Source organism: Rattus norvegicus, chromosome 15 (assembly GCF_021556685.1).
Source record: "Rattus norvegicus strain SHRSP/BbbUtx chromosome 15, alternate assembly SHRSP_T2T, whole genome shotgun sequence".
Classification (NCBI taxonomy): domain Eukaryota; kingdom Metazoa; phylum Chordata; class Mammalia; order Rodentia; family Muridae; genus Rattus; species Rattus norvegicus.
Window position 1 is genome coordinate 14,517,586 of NC_141548.1, and position 14,847 is coordinate 14,532,432.

At 45.0% G+C, this 14,847-nt stretch overlaps 1 protein-coding gene across 7 annotated transcripts in view; it reads right to left on the reverse strand.

The window, feature by feature from the left end:
* The window catches only part of Atxn7 (ataxin 7), a 145,426-nt gene that overhangs the window by 85,112 nt on the left and 45,467 nt on the right, over positions 1–14,847 (reverse strand). For 5 of the 7 annotated variants that reach the window (XM_087586010.1, XM_087586007.1, XM_087586009.1 and 2 more), the window contains exons 1-3: positions 6,339–6,405; positions 5,729–6,022; positions 5,402–5,470 (exon numbers count right to left, since the gene is read on the reverse strand). In XM_087586010.1, coding sequence (XP_087442136.1) covers positions 5,402–5,470; positions 5,729–6,011 — 352 coding nt within the window. In that variant the 5' untranslated portion in view covers positions 6,012–6,022; positions 6,339–6,405. 7 annotated transcript variants of the gene reach the window in all.

Sequence of the window (14,847 nt, forward strand, 5' to 3'; positions counted from 1 at the left end):
CTACCTGAGCAGGTCTGGTTTAATCTTCACTTGGCATGTAGACTGTAAGGACTGCCACCTGCACAGACCCTATACACACGGGGGAGATCGGAGGAATGACAACCCCATGCCTCAGAACAAAGGCACAATGCAAAGGCTTCACTTTCCATAACACAAGGAGAAGCCTGAGCATCAGACAAGAATGAAATACTATGAGGCCTGTGACTGCTACAAAATAACGCACTGTGGGGCAGAGACAAAACAGGACTGAGCCATGGCCCAGTTACTAGAGTCCCATGATGGCTAAAGGAGGCTCACCAAAATATTTTCTTTGTTTTTCTGTGTTTCAAACGATACATAAGAAAACCTTAGTGGTGGGGACCAGATATGAGACTCTGTACAGAAAAGTGAGCTATTTCGGGGAAGGTCTTATGTGTATAATGTGGTGTCTGTAACAGTACTGTAAATAAACACCTATCCATTTTCAGTTCACTAACCGCAAACCATTTTCCCTACTAGAAAAGAAGAAGGTTGTGTGCTGGACAGTTTTACCAACTTGACATGAGCTAAAATCATCTAAGAGGAGGGACCTCATTTAAGGAAACGCCTCCCCAAGATCTGGCTATCAGCAAGCCTATGGGGCACTTTCTTAGTGATCAATTGGGGACTGTCCAGTCTATAGAGGGTAGTGACATCCTTGGGCTGGTGGTACTGAGTTCTATAAAAATGCAGGCTGAGCAAGTCATGAGGAGCAAACATGGCGTCTATATCAGTCGCACCTTCTTGCTCCTGTCCCAGTTGAGCTCCTGCCCTGGCTTCCTCTGAGGATGAAGTGTGATGCAGAAGTGTAGCCCAGGCCTCTCCTCCTCCAGCTGCTTTGGTCATGGTGCTCCAGCACAGCAAGAGTAACCTAACAGTAGCCTTGACTAAGACGGTGCACTGCTGAGATAGCTGGAGAGAGACCAAGCCCCTCGCCGGCTGATCTTCAAAACATAAAACACCCAGCTGGCCACGGCACCAGCTAACCTCTTTCCACCGAGCTCGCCGGCATTCCTGTTACTTAGATAAAGGCATCACCCATCAAAGCAAGGGTCACCATTTTGGGTTGCTAGAGTGCTACTGGGCACCAAAATCTGAGCAAAGCAAACACTGACAGCCTCAGGCCTCTCCCAGAGACAAACGGTCCAGCCATGCCCCATAGCATGCACTCCATAGCAGTGCCCTCCAATCTTCCCAGAAGTCCCAGCCATTCTAATGTTTTAGCAAATGTTCACTGAGCCCAACAGTGCACAGAAGCTGAACGCGCCTTCGTCGACCATGTCTCTGGCCCAGGAATGCACATAATAAAGAGCTATCCCATAATGCATACTCTTGGAGCGGTCCAGTGGATTCCGTGACGCTGCAGCTTATATTCCAAAGCAAATGACGAGCGCAACACCACTGTTGCTGATCCCCGCCATGACACAGGACTATTTAACATGACACAGGCCCAGGAGTCTCCCTATGGGCCTAGACATTAATATCAAATTCCTAATTCACACCCATTAACTCCGTTTAAACATAAACTTTGGTCAATTTCACAAATAAAGAATTTGAAAATTTTTAAGTAGAATTTTAATTTAAAACTTTTAAGAGGGGCTTGGGGATTTAGCTCAGTGGTAGAGCGCTTGCCTACAAGGCCCTGGGTTTGGTCCCCAGCTCCGAAAAAAAAGAAAAGAAAAAAAAATACTTTTAAGAGAAACATAACTTATCTTTGGAGTTTGATTATTAAAAACTCAAACTATATTATCAACGTTAGCTCAACAGAATCCACAATACCATCGACTGATACTGAAAGTTATAAAGGTGAGCAGTGTGAAATCGGGATGCAGATGAGCAATGGGCTAATCTCTGAAGGGTGACCGACTGACTGGCCACCCTGATGAGAGACAGAGACAATACACTGCCTAACCCAGGAGCAATGCTATCTCCACCCACCTTTACTGTTCCACACTCCTTCCGAAGCACTGATTTTGGGATATGAAGGAACTGGCTAAAGCAAGTTACAGAGAAAAGAGAAAACCACAAGAGCGTCTAACTTTGCAGTTTTAAGCTTTGCCACTGAGAATCCAGGGAAAGCGGTTTCGGCCACCTGCCCTAGGGAGTAGGCTATACGTTATTTTCATACTTCCAGAACTCTGATCCCTAGAAGTCCACTCAAGGGTCCTAAGCTGAGAAGATGACAAAAAGCAATTTGCAAAGTCAGTTCTAATATTGCCAGGAGCTGGAAGGGTCAAAGAAGTCACCGTGCAACAAGTCACTTCACTCTAAGTTATCTCCAACCTCAACAGCAACCTTGGGGAATAGTACTATCATCTCCCATTTGATCTCAGAGAGATCAAAAACAAATTTCATACCCCATGTTTACTAATTCTCTGGCTAATAAATCACAAGTTGAAAAAATTAAAGATTCGGGGTCTTTATATTCCTAAAGATCTTCATAATGGAGAATTCCTCACTTTTAGTATTTCATTGATATGATCAAATTATATACCTATTTCTTCTCAATTTAACTTCATTGACGAGAGAAATACATATAGATTTAATTCCAAAACATCGCTGGCTGGTGGAAGACAGTCTTAACTGAAGACAATGGTGAGTGAGTCCTACCAGTGTTAAGAGAACATACAGATCTGACTCATTGTTTCTCTTTTCAGGGTGGTATGTGGGTGTGTTTGAAACATACATGTATGTATCTTTTCAGGGTGGTATGTGGGTGTGTTTGAAGCATACATGTATGTATCTTTTCAGGGTGGTATGTGGGTGTGTTTGAAGCATACATGTATGTATCTTTTCAGGGTGGTATGTGGGTGTGTTTGAAGCATACATGTATGTAGAAGACAGAAGTCAACCTCAGATACTACATCAGTTCCCCTGGAGCCAGCCACCTTGCTGTTTGAGACATGGTCTCTCACTAATCTGGAGCACATCAAGAAGATGAGCTTGCTGGGGATTTAGCTCAGTGGTAGAGCGCTTACCTAGGAAGCGCAAGGCCCTGGGTTCGGTCCCCAGCTCCGGGAAGAAAAAAAAAAAAAAAAAAGAAGATGAGCTTGGCTGGCTTGCTCGGTGTCTCTGTCTATCTGTCTGTCCGTCCCTCCCTCCCTCCAGCAGTGGGATTAAGAGCATGTGACCCTCTTGTACAGCCAAGGTGGCCTCGGTCTTTGAAGCTTGGACTTTTCAGTAACAAATGAAGAACTGACTGACCTAGAACTTCATAAGCTCCAAACAGCCTGACAGCCGCAACAACTTTTAAATGGGGAGAGCAGCTTTAAGAAGATGTAAGCAGCAGGGTGGTTCGGCTGACTGGAGAGATGGCTCAGCCATCTGACTGCTCTTCCAGAGGACCAGGGTTCAAATCCCAACACCCATGTGGCAGCTCACGACTCTCACACAGACATGCATGCAGACAAAACACCAGTGCACAAAAAATAAAGGTAAATAAAAGAAAAATAAAAAAAATTTAAAGATGTAAGCCAGGTAGAGTAGGACACACTTTTAACTCCAAGAGTCTGGAACTCTGGAGGCATAGGCAGGGAGGGCTCTAATAAGTTCCAGGCTAGCTGGAGATCTATACAGTGAGTTACAGAACAGTCAGAGTTACACAGGGGGACCCTGCCAAAAACAACAACAACAACAACAATCACCCAAACCAACCTCTAACAAACTTTTATAGACTGATAATACAAGTAGGCTCATGACTCCCTTGGCCTTAGGTACGAGACCTTAGATCTTTGTGGAAAATCTGCTAAGGACCCCGTTCCCATTAGAAAACATCAAACAGAACAGAAATGGGTTCGGCCGCTAAATGTTCTTGAGTCTCCGAGATCAGGGCATTTGGGGAAACACGTTCGTCTTCTACATAGGAATTACCAACAATCGGCAGCCTGTGTTCAGAGAGTTCGGAGCCATTTAAGGGACTCTGCCCACAGCAAGAATAAGAACTAGGAGCGAGATCAGGACCTCTACAGCTCCACTCTAACACTTCCTACCAGAGTTGCCACTGCAGGACCTCTACAGCTCCACTCTAACACTTCCTACCAGAGTTGCCACTGAGTGATCTTAATTTTTCAAGCCCAGGCGGACTGCCAAGTCACCACTAAAACCGGACTAACAACTGATTTTTCCTATTGCAACATCACCAAGTCCTGTGCTTACCCTCTTTCTTCTCCCTCAAAGAGCAATCCTCACCAAGAATCAACTCATTTGCCCTACGATCTGTTCCAACCAGATGCACTCACAGGGCTGCCGTCAGTATTATTACTCTTCTGGGCAACACCAACAGACCTGGGACCAGCTGAAAAAGCCCAATCAGGGAGAAGGAAGAAAAGGTGAGCGCTAAAGAGAGCTAAAGCCTGCAGCCGTGACTGTGAGGCCAGCACAAGTATTGAGCCCGTCGTGGATTTGGAAACCCAGCTGCCAAAGTTCTGCTTCTTGAGCCCTGAACAAAAACTCTGCCAAAACAAACGGCTACAGGTGAGAAGTTAAGTTGCATGGGCATATGTAAACTCAGTACTCTGAATCCCAAACTTGACTCAAGGCCACGCACGACCTTTCTCACCACAGACTGCCCAGGTCAAAAGTCATAGAAAAGGCTACTGCCAAAGACAACTCTAAGTTTCCAGATCTCTAACTGACTTTCATTGATAGCATACCTTTAGCTCAACTAATCAGTAGACTTTGATTGACTATAGTTAGTAAAGTTCTAGATTCGTATCCCCTTATCTGGCAAAGCCAACAATCACACAAATCCTGGGTGTACTCCTTGCTTATGACAATCTTTTGGTAGCATCCTAAACATTTGCTTTAAATCCCATACAAACGAGTAGAGAGAGGTTAAAATACTTTTAGTCCTAAATTTCAAATTCTCGTCATGGTGGTGCATGCCTTTAATCCCAGCACTCAAGAGGCAGAGGCTGGCAGATGCCTCAGTTCGAAACCAGCCTGGTCTACAAAGCACGTTCCAGGTCAGTCAAGGCTCCACAGAAAAACCCTACTTCAAAAGGCCAAAATAATAAAATAGTAATAATTCAAAATTCACCCTCTTTGCCTTAAGAAAACCCGGCTGGTCAAGGCTCCTGCACACAGCACCCTCAAAAAGGCAGGACTTTGTAATCCTTTCAACTCTTTCCTTCCCTGGTGCTTTTCCCTGCCGGTTTCCTAAGCCCATCACTTTGAATTGCTGATCTGGCTTCCAGAAAGGATCCAGGTCCCTGTCCATTAGAAAGAGCCGCTAGAAATCAGATTTTCCCCCCAAATGTTCTGTCCACCCCCTTCCCTCCTTTTCAGCAGCATCCTCAAAGCGGCAAGCAGAGAAGGTGGGCTGAAGCAACAAGAAAACTTCCCCAAGGTTGGGTACAAATTCCACCAGGGGGGCTGAACTCACCTTCCCGACAGAGCCCCATGACTTCGCGGTTTTTCCCAAACTCCTTGAAACTTTCATCCAATTCGGTCCCTAGGAGATATACACACACAGGAGGAGGGGAGAGGCAGGTCAGTGGCCAGGAGTGTGACGCACGCTCACGCACGCACAGGGTAGGTGTGGGCACCTCCGCGAGCGTTCCATAACCCAGCAAAAGATAGCATCTCTGACCCCCGAGGGGGCGGGTCACAGGACACGGCGCGGGGGGAGGGGAGCGGGGCCGGAGAAGGGGGTTGGCGGGGGGCGTGGGGAACCTGGAGGCGTGGGGAACCGGGAGGCGTGGACACTTACCATCCTTCCCAGGAAGTTTGGAAGCTTCCACCCACAGATTCCACGACTGTCCCAGCATCGCTTCGGGACTGGGCAGGGGCCTGCGCTCCCCCACCGTCGCCATGGCGGCGGCCGAGGTAGTGGCGGCCCCGGTGCCGCCGTCCTCCGGCCGTGGGCGCCGCGGCGGCGGGTGCTGCCGCTGGAGCTGCAGAGGCTGTGGCTGCTGCTGCTGCCGGGCGGCCGCTGCTCCGCCCGCCGCGCGGCGCGGCTCCCCCCTGACGTCATCCGCGGCCCGCTCCGACATTCTTTCCGCTCCTACAATGTAACAAAAAGGGGGAAAAGAGTGGCGCGGGGGCCGCTTTTAAGGAGGCTCCGCGGAGTTCCGGCGGCGTGCGCGGCCCGTAGGCCGGCGGTGCTGACAGCCCCCAGCCCCCGCCGCCGCCCCCGCTCGGGCGCAAAGTCCGCGGCGCGGCTGGCTTTCGCTTTCGCCTCCCGCGGCCCTAGTAGGGCGCCCGCTGCGGCCGCCACTGCGGCGCTGGCCGCCCGGCCCGGCCCGCCTGGGCAGGCCAGCGCCTGGAGCCGACCTGCTGTGACCTCAGGCCCGCCCGCGCCCCGGCCCGCGGCTGCCCACCCTGCGGGCGCTCGCATCCCGGCCCGGCCCGCAGCCCCGCTCCTTCCTTCCGTCCGCGCGTCCGTCCGAGCGGCGGCGCCCGGCCGGCTCCCTTAAGCGGAGGCGCCTCCTGTCGCCTCCTCCCCCTCGCCGGTCCCTCCCTCTCTGCTCGCTCCGGCGAAGTTTGCACGTCAAGCCCCCGGAGTGGAGCCAGGGCGAAGTCGGAAACGCAGCCACCTATGGAAGAGCCTGCCGGTCGGCCCCGGCGCAGCGACGAAAGCGTCGCCCAGGCCCTTCCTCCGGAGCCCCGACACCAGCGCTTCGCTCTGGGCTCGCAGGCGGCTGCACAGTAGCTGGAGCATGAATGGGAAGCCGCCACTGTGCGGACGCCGAGAAACCAAAGCTGCCAGGGGCAGGTGTGAAAATGCCGCCCAGGTGTTAGCCCAGGTGTCTGCATCAAGCCCCTGCTGCGTGGCAAGCTAGGCACGTGTACTTCAGTGCCCACAACTGAAGGTCACACTGTGCCCGGGGAACTTGAATTTCTTCAGCAAGAAGCGAGGCACAAAATCGGTGTATCACTTTAAACTTGAGTTGTTAGTCTCTCACTTTTTATGGTTGTCTTTTCTAGAATCGGATGAGAACCCATGGCTTAGGGGATATACAAAAGACACTGGTCAGATTTTGATCACTAAATTAAGCACTAGCACATAAACTCACCCCTCCCCCATAAGCACATACACAACTTTTATTTAAGTGATGTTCCGAGGAACATCAAACAAGTAAAGCATAGGAGTGGACCACCACAAGGAGCCTTTGGGAAATGTCCTTACTCTGTTCTCATTCCAGTAAAGCAGCACTTTTCTAGCCTGGCTTACCGGTGTCTTCTAAGCTAGGACTAGGTGAGGAGGTGAGTTTTCTGTACTTGCATTATTTGTTGGTAATAGCAAATATCTAAAGTCAGATGTGACCGCCAACATCTCTGTTGAAGAAATGTCTAACTTACTTTCTGGATTGCACACCAAGAAATCCCAAAAGGGAACCTGCTGAGTGCTTATCAAAGGACAGTTGCTTTGTGCAAGCTCGGGCTGCACACCCACAGACCCAACTAACTGACGTTTGGAATATATTTTCCGTAATTTAAAAACTGTATCGACACTGAACATTTACATATTTCTTAAAATTTCCCTAAATACAATGTAATAACTATTTACATAGAATTTACATTTTATGTACCTACTGTAAGTAATCCAGAGATGATGTGATGTAGACTGAGAGATGTGTGTAAGATATGTGTCATTTTTAGAAGGGACTTGAGCATTTGTCAATTTGGGATTCTGTGGGAGTCCTGGTATACCAAGGGATGGATGAATCAAAACTGATTGAGATGACTTTTTTAAATTTAACATTTCTAAATCTTAAAACTAATTTCTGTAAGTTTTAACTTTAATATAAGAGTGGCAGTGAGCAAAATCAAGGTTAAAACACATATTACTATTACTAATTCAACATAGCTTGTGTGTCTCCAATGCAGAATTTCAAATTTTTCATTAATCATTGAAATATTTGCATTAATGTTTCCCAAGATGTAATACGTATGGTTTACTTATAGTTTGGATTTTGTAAATCTACATTTAAGATAAATTAAATTTGAATTCTACCAGTCCTTGGAACTGTTAACTTAATGCAAAGCTTAGAAGTCCCACCATTGAGATACCAAGACCATAGCTATTGGATACTCAGAATGAAACCACTTAGATACTACACTTGGGAGCTTGTAGCTTGAGGACAGACATTCTGACTGCTGGACAGATAGGGTGAGAATGGGAAGAAAAGCAGAATGGAGAACATGAAGTTTGGCCTCACTTCCTAAAGGCATTGCTTGGTCCTTCTGCTCTCACAATAATGGAACTTCCAACCAATAAACATCAATATGGCAATTTGATTTCTGCAATTTGATAATTCTTGTTTTCAAAGTTTTTATCTAGTATACTAAAACAGAAAAGACCTTAAAATTATAAGGACTGAATCTCAGCATCATGAGTTATTAAAACACATCAATGATAGTATTGAGCACCAAGATGCAGGGATCTGCCACAGGTATTTTAGTGCACTGTTTTAATATTAACAATTGTATATAGTCAGTGTATTATTTATAATTGACGATGAGGCTAAGTGTGGTGGCACACGCCTTTAATCCCAACACTGGAGAGGCGGAGGCAGGTGGCTCTCTGAGTTCTAAGACCAGCCTGGTTTACAGCATGATCTCCAGAACAGCCAGAGCTACATTATAACTTGTCAAATAAAACAAAACAACTAACAAGAACAGGGAGGTGGGGGCTGGAGAGATGGTTCAGAGGTTAAGAGCACTGGCTGCTCTTCCAGAGGTCCTGAATTCAATTCCCAGCAACCACATGGTGGCTCACAACCATCTGTAATGAGATCCAACGCCCTCTTCTGGTGTGTCTGTGAATGGCTATAGTGTACTCGTATAAAAATAAATAAATAAATTTAAAAAAAAACCAGGGAGGTGGGGCTCCAAAGCCAGCCTAGTAGTGCTAGACTGATATGGAGTTCTTCCACTTACAAATATGCAACCCGGTTTCCCAATAAGCCAGTTCCCTAATCTGTAAAATGGAGATAAGGCCAGGCTTCTAAGGACAACAGGAAAAGATCCTTTGAAAGCACTTGGGACCAAGTTTATATTATTATTCTGACTTGCATCAGAATGAGCAACTCCTGAAAGCAGGAGTATCTGTAGCATTGCCGGTCAATGGCATTTACTACCAAATTAAAGAGGATTCAAGACAAGCAGTTCCCGGAATTTCCAGGCCAGGTCCTGTGTCGTTACCACCCATCAAAAGTCCTGTTGCTTCCTAGAAAAGACAGATTCAGTATTATCTGCAGGTGGTTTAGAATTCCTAATAATTAGTCTGAAGGAGTTACCAGTGGAAGCAAAATACAAAGTTTAGAGAGAAAGTGTGTCTGCTATTCAAATGTTGGCAACCCTTTTAAAGTACTCCTTACACAAAGAACATTGTTTATGAACAATAATAAAACAGAAATCCAAATACTTAGTTTTTCCTGTCAGGAAAGAAACTAATGACCTTGTTTATAAATATTCCATCCTCCATACACCCCCTCAAACTATAAAGAGAGTGGTCCATACAACTTATACACAGTTAATACAGTTATGATATACTAGTGTATCTTGTACAGAATCAATACTTCAATACTTCAGTACCTGTTGATACTATAAATAATAGATATTGTATAATGTTAGAATAAGAAAGTTGCAATTTACCAAGCAGTTCCTGATTGCATACTTTATGTAAGGCACTCTATTAGGCACCAGGCCAAAAAAACGAAAAACAAAACAAAACAAAAAAAAAAAAAAAAACAAAAAACAAACCACAGAATACATGAAAGAATTAACAATTAAGCATTTATTAAAATGCCTATGTTAAAATTAAAAGCTTCCCATACCAATGAGAATGGATTCAGTTTAAAAATAAAACTGGAGACTGAAGAGATGGCTCAGCCATTAAAAGCACGGTCTGGTCCTCCAAGGACCTGAATTCAATTCCCAACATCCACATGAAGGCTCCAATTCAGGGTCCTATGCCCCTTCTGGCTTCAGTGAGTGCCAGGGACATGGTATTCATTTATACCCACAAGCAAAACACACATACACATAAAAAAATAAATCTTTTGTTTTCCTTAAGGAAAAGATGATGCTAAATTCTGATAGTTTTATCCTTTCAAGGATGCATTAAAAAAATTTAAAAAAAAAAATGTTTCTTCCGTCACTGACGGAAATTAAGGACATCCCAAGGGGGTGCCAGAGCTAACGACGTCTCTATCAGAAAGTCTTTCCATGGTATATCACCACAACATAATTCATTCAGAGGTGTCATAATGCACGATAAAACAAAAGCTGGGGTTGGTTGGTCTTTCCGCCTTGTACATACACTGTTAAATATATATATATGTGTGTGTATATATATGTGTGTGTGAATATGTGTGTGAATGTGTGTGAATATATGTGTGTATGTGAAAATATATGTGTGTATATATGTATATATATATATATATACACATATATATGATTCAAGATCCCACACAAGCATTTTTGTTTGGGAAAACCAGTCCCAATACAATGTTTTAATAAACATGGAAAACAGTAAGTTAAGTATATTTATGTGTATGAATTACAGGGTTGGTAACAGAGAGGACTCTTTATTATCAAATTCAAAGGACTATAAGTTATTTGAGCAACAAGAAAATCAGATTTGCTGAATTAGGAATGTGGGGTGTGTGTGTGTGTGTGTGTGTCCCCAACTACAGTTTGCAGAGCCTGTATTTGTTCATATCACCCCTTTTTGTTCTAGCCAGACTTACCTTCTATCTTCACCAGAGTGCCTGGGGTCTACTCTGTATGAGGAGTCCCTCAGGCCTTTCCTTAACTGTGCTCTCTCTAGTGAAATACTGTGCAGTTTATCACAGATACATCAGTATTCTGGGAGAGAAGGGACGGTGAGTAAATTGAATTCGCCAGCTCAGTAACCAGAATTTCTGACGCGTTCAGGGTTAGAGGTAGTAAGGAAATGCACAGCAGTGAAGGCCTGCAGTGAGGACGTAACCTGTGCCGGTTCATTCTACAAAATGCACTGCTTCATAAGCAGTTCAAGGACTTCATTTGGTTTTCTTACTCATGTGCGTGGATAATGGTATATTAATTATACCATGGAAATAGTCATCAGTTGGGACTACCTGCTTAAAAGAAGAGAAAAATGTAGATGTACAAGTTCATAAATTATAACGTAAGGGTAATTCATAAAATGTAATCAATAATACTCAAATATTCCTTAGGTGTTTAAGAGCTACCTGAAGTATAATGATAAACCTGATTTTAAATCTCTAGTCTTCAGCCTGGGCAATTAGAAGGAAAGATGAAATTATAAAAAAGAAATGGGGAAACAGCCACCATTCAGGAGAAATGAGGCCTGCTTACTATCTGGAGTAGAGCATGCTATCTCCGCTGCAGTAAAATGCAGAGGGTAGCGTGCCGCTAAAAACATCCCCGGTCACCTTTGCACTGTAAAGGCTTTCCCTGAACTGACTGTACATCTCACATCTTAGAAGCCCAGCAGTGAAAAGCACTACCACTTCCTAGCCACATGGCTCTGGGGAAATCACTTAGCCTCTCTGTATCTGTTTCTTCCTTTACAGAAGGAGTGAAGCGAAAGTAGTCACTTTAGAAATCAGCAGCCCAAGAGCAAACCAGACAGGTGTTACTCTCGCCAGCACCATCTGCCCTGTGGTAAGCCCCGACTTTATTCTGTCCATATTGTATGTTTAGGAGGTTTTGCTTTACTTAATATCAGCCCTTGCTCACTTTGAGGGACTCCCCCAAAAACCATAGGACTAAATAAAAACATATAGTTATCCAGGAGCCTCTGCCTGCCCTGCTTCAACTCTACCCCTTCTGTATGTTAAGTTCCTTCCTGAAAGAATTCTGTATCCTAGGGTAAGCCAACACCTCAACAGCTTACCATGTGCTCCTCCTTCTAGCTCTCTGGCCCTGTTTTTACCATACAGGTCACATCTTCTAAAATATACCATCGCCCCACCCCAGCTAAAACTCTCTCAGCCAATCTATCCTGAAGCTTCATTTCTTTTACAACATCTGCCCTGATCCTTCCCAGTAAGCACATGGGAAGCCACGCCTGCCACTATGTCCCAGAACTTCACAGCGAGAGGGGAGGGTCGAGAGGGTCGGCAGCATATGCTCCGAAATCAAAGCAGCAGTGGATCATGCTTCAGTGTCCGGGATGGAAACTTTGCATTTCTGCATAAGGGGAGGGAGCACTTGGAACCTGGAACTCACTTTATCAAACTGTAATGTGAAAACTGGTCCCCAAGCCCCTTGGAACTGAACTCTCAAAGACAGTCGACGTTTGTTAGTTAGTATGAAATGGATAGAATAGCACAGATATTTCTTTCCTCTTTCTGTAGTAGCAAAGCTCAGGTATTAAGCTACACCATCAAAAACATGGCGCCCTGGCTCTCTATTTTCTCCTGTACCTTAACCCAGCAAGGGGTTTATTGCTTCTGAAAACACAAACTGTTAAACAAAACTTTCATTCCCTTTTCTCCCTCTAAGGAGCAAATTTCTCCTTAGTAGGGGGTAAGAGGACTGAAGATTTTCAAGTTTTGGTTATTCATCACTGGTATGTGTTTGAAGAACTATTCATAACTGTGGTGCCCTGTCTTCCTCTTCTGTTAAGTGTGTGAGTGCACACACACAGACACACACTCACATACACACATAGAGACACACACACAGACACACATAGAGACACACACACGCAGACACACACACACACACACACACACACACACACACAATTCTCATATAAAAGGTGAGGCCATAGGCCAAATATGGTAGTGTACATCTTTAATCCTAGCACTCAGGAGGGGGAGTAGGTGGATCTCTGTGAGTTCCAAGACAGCCAGGGCTACATAGTGAAACTCTATGAAGAAGAAGAGAAAGGGCAGGGGAGAGAAGGAAAGGAAGAAGGAGAGGGGAGAATAGGGAGAGAACGAATCATGAGAGCACTAATAATCCGAATACTTTCCCAGTTGTACTGATCCCTAACCTTTCTTGAGAGAAATACAGCGTTTGTACACTCCTAAGGTCATTCCATTTTAAATGTTTTCATCAACAGCTGAGAGCAAAGATTCAGCCCTTCCTATTTTTCAACTCAGATTCTCTTTTGATGAAAAGAAGAACCTAATGACTTTGATTCTTCCAACCCCACCCCTGCACATCCTAACTGCTCTACATGAAGGACTTTCAGATCAGAAAATGGGAACTAAAAATTCTTGATGAAAAATCTGCCTTTCATGCCTCTTTCCAGAAAACAAGCATTCCTCACAAAACATGAACATTTTCCAAATGGTTTCTGGGACACTGGCAGCAATCATAAATGTGCCAGAGCCTGACTTGAGGCATTTCTTGTAGAGGACCAAAAGATATCTCGTATGTCATCAAAAGTAAGTTCTTATGATTCAAATGTCTCTCAGAGAGAGTGAAAGACGATGAACGCACACAACGGATCATTTGGGGCTTTGTTGTTCTTGTTGTTGTTGCTTTGTTTTGTTTTTCCAAGACATGGTTTCTCTGTGTAGCCCTGGCTGTCCTGGAGCTACTCTGTAACCCAGGCTGGCCTGCCTCTGCCTCCAGAGTGCTGGGATCAAAGGCGTGCTCCACCAGCCAGCTCACAGAATGGACTTTTATCCTAGAGTTTTGTTGTTTGTTTTTTATTTTTGGTTTGTTTGTGTTTTTTTTTGTTGTTTTTTGTTTTGTTTTGTTTTTTTTTTGTCAATAGCTCATCTGCTGGGCAATTTGTATCTAAAACATAGCAATTAAAATAATGACAGTGCTGCAGTGCGTTCCACACACATAAATACACCCATGCAGTGCTGCATTGCACCCGCACTCCATGCACATAAATACACCCAGAGACACAGAGGTTAAACAGAGACTGTATCCACTCGGCAGCGGTATTTAAAAAAAAAAAAAAAAAAGTCTCGCAAAAGAATTCCATCTGTTGGTAAGAATATAAAACCTTACCCCCACTGTGGTAAACAATATAGAAGTTGATCAAGACCCAGACAGTGGCAGTGGCAGTGGCAGTGGCAGTGGCAGTGACAGTGGCAGTGCACACCTCTAATCCCAGCACTAGGAGGCAGAGACAAACATGTCTCTGAGTTTGAGGCCAATCTGGTCTACAGAGCAAGTTCCAGGATAGCCAGGCCACAGAGAAAACAAACAATTGTAATCTACCCATACAGTTCCTAACTCATCCCTGAACCTCCAGCATGTGAGATGGTTCATGGGTAAAGACTAGCTGCTGCAAAGCATGGTGTCTTCCCTAGATGCATACATGTGAAAGTGGACAGCCAACTCCTGCAACTTATCCTGTGACCTCCACATGTGTCATAGTAAGTATTTGCATGCATGAGGATCACACACACACACACACACACACACACACACACACACACAGACAAGTGAAAAACACCAGATACTACAAGTTACTGTTTTGCTCTGTATATAAACTGTCAAAGGCTTATGTGCTACATGCTTGGTCCTGGTGCATCAGAGCTCCCAGAGGACTCTGTAGTTCACGACTGAATGGGGAAAGATAGTTGGTGAGAGGAGTTGTGAGGTGGATAGTGCCCTGGATACCTTGGTGGATACCTTGTCTCTGTCCCACTCCCTAGATTCCATAAGTTGAGCAGCTCTGTTCTCCAGGCCCCTCAGCCATTCTACTCTGTGTGAGCACAAGCCCCTCCACAATGGACCATGAGGTCATGAAAAAAAAAATCCTTCCTCTGTTCAAATTGTCCTTCTGAGGCATTATTATTATATGACTCCATGTATTCATATGTGAATTAGCCAGAACAAGCAAATCCATGGACACAGAAGGCAAACTTGTGGTTTTCAAGGGCCTCAAGAAGGGAA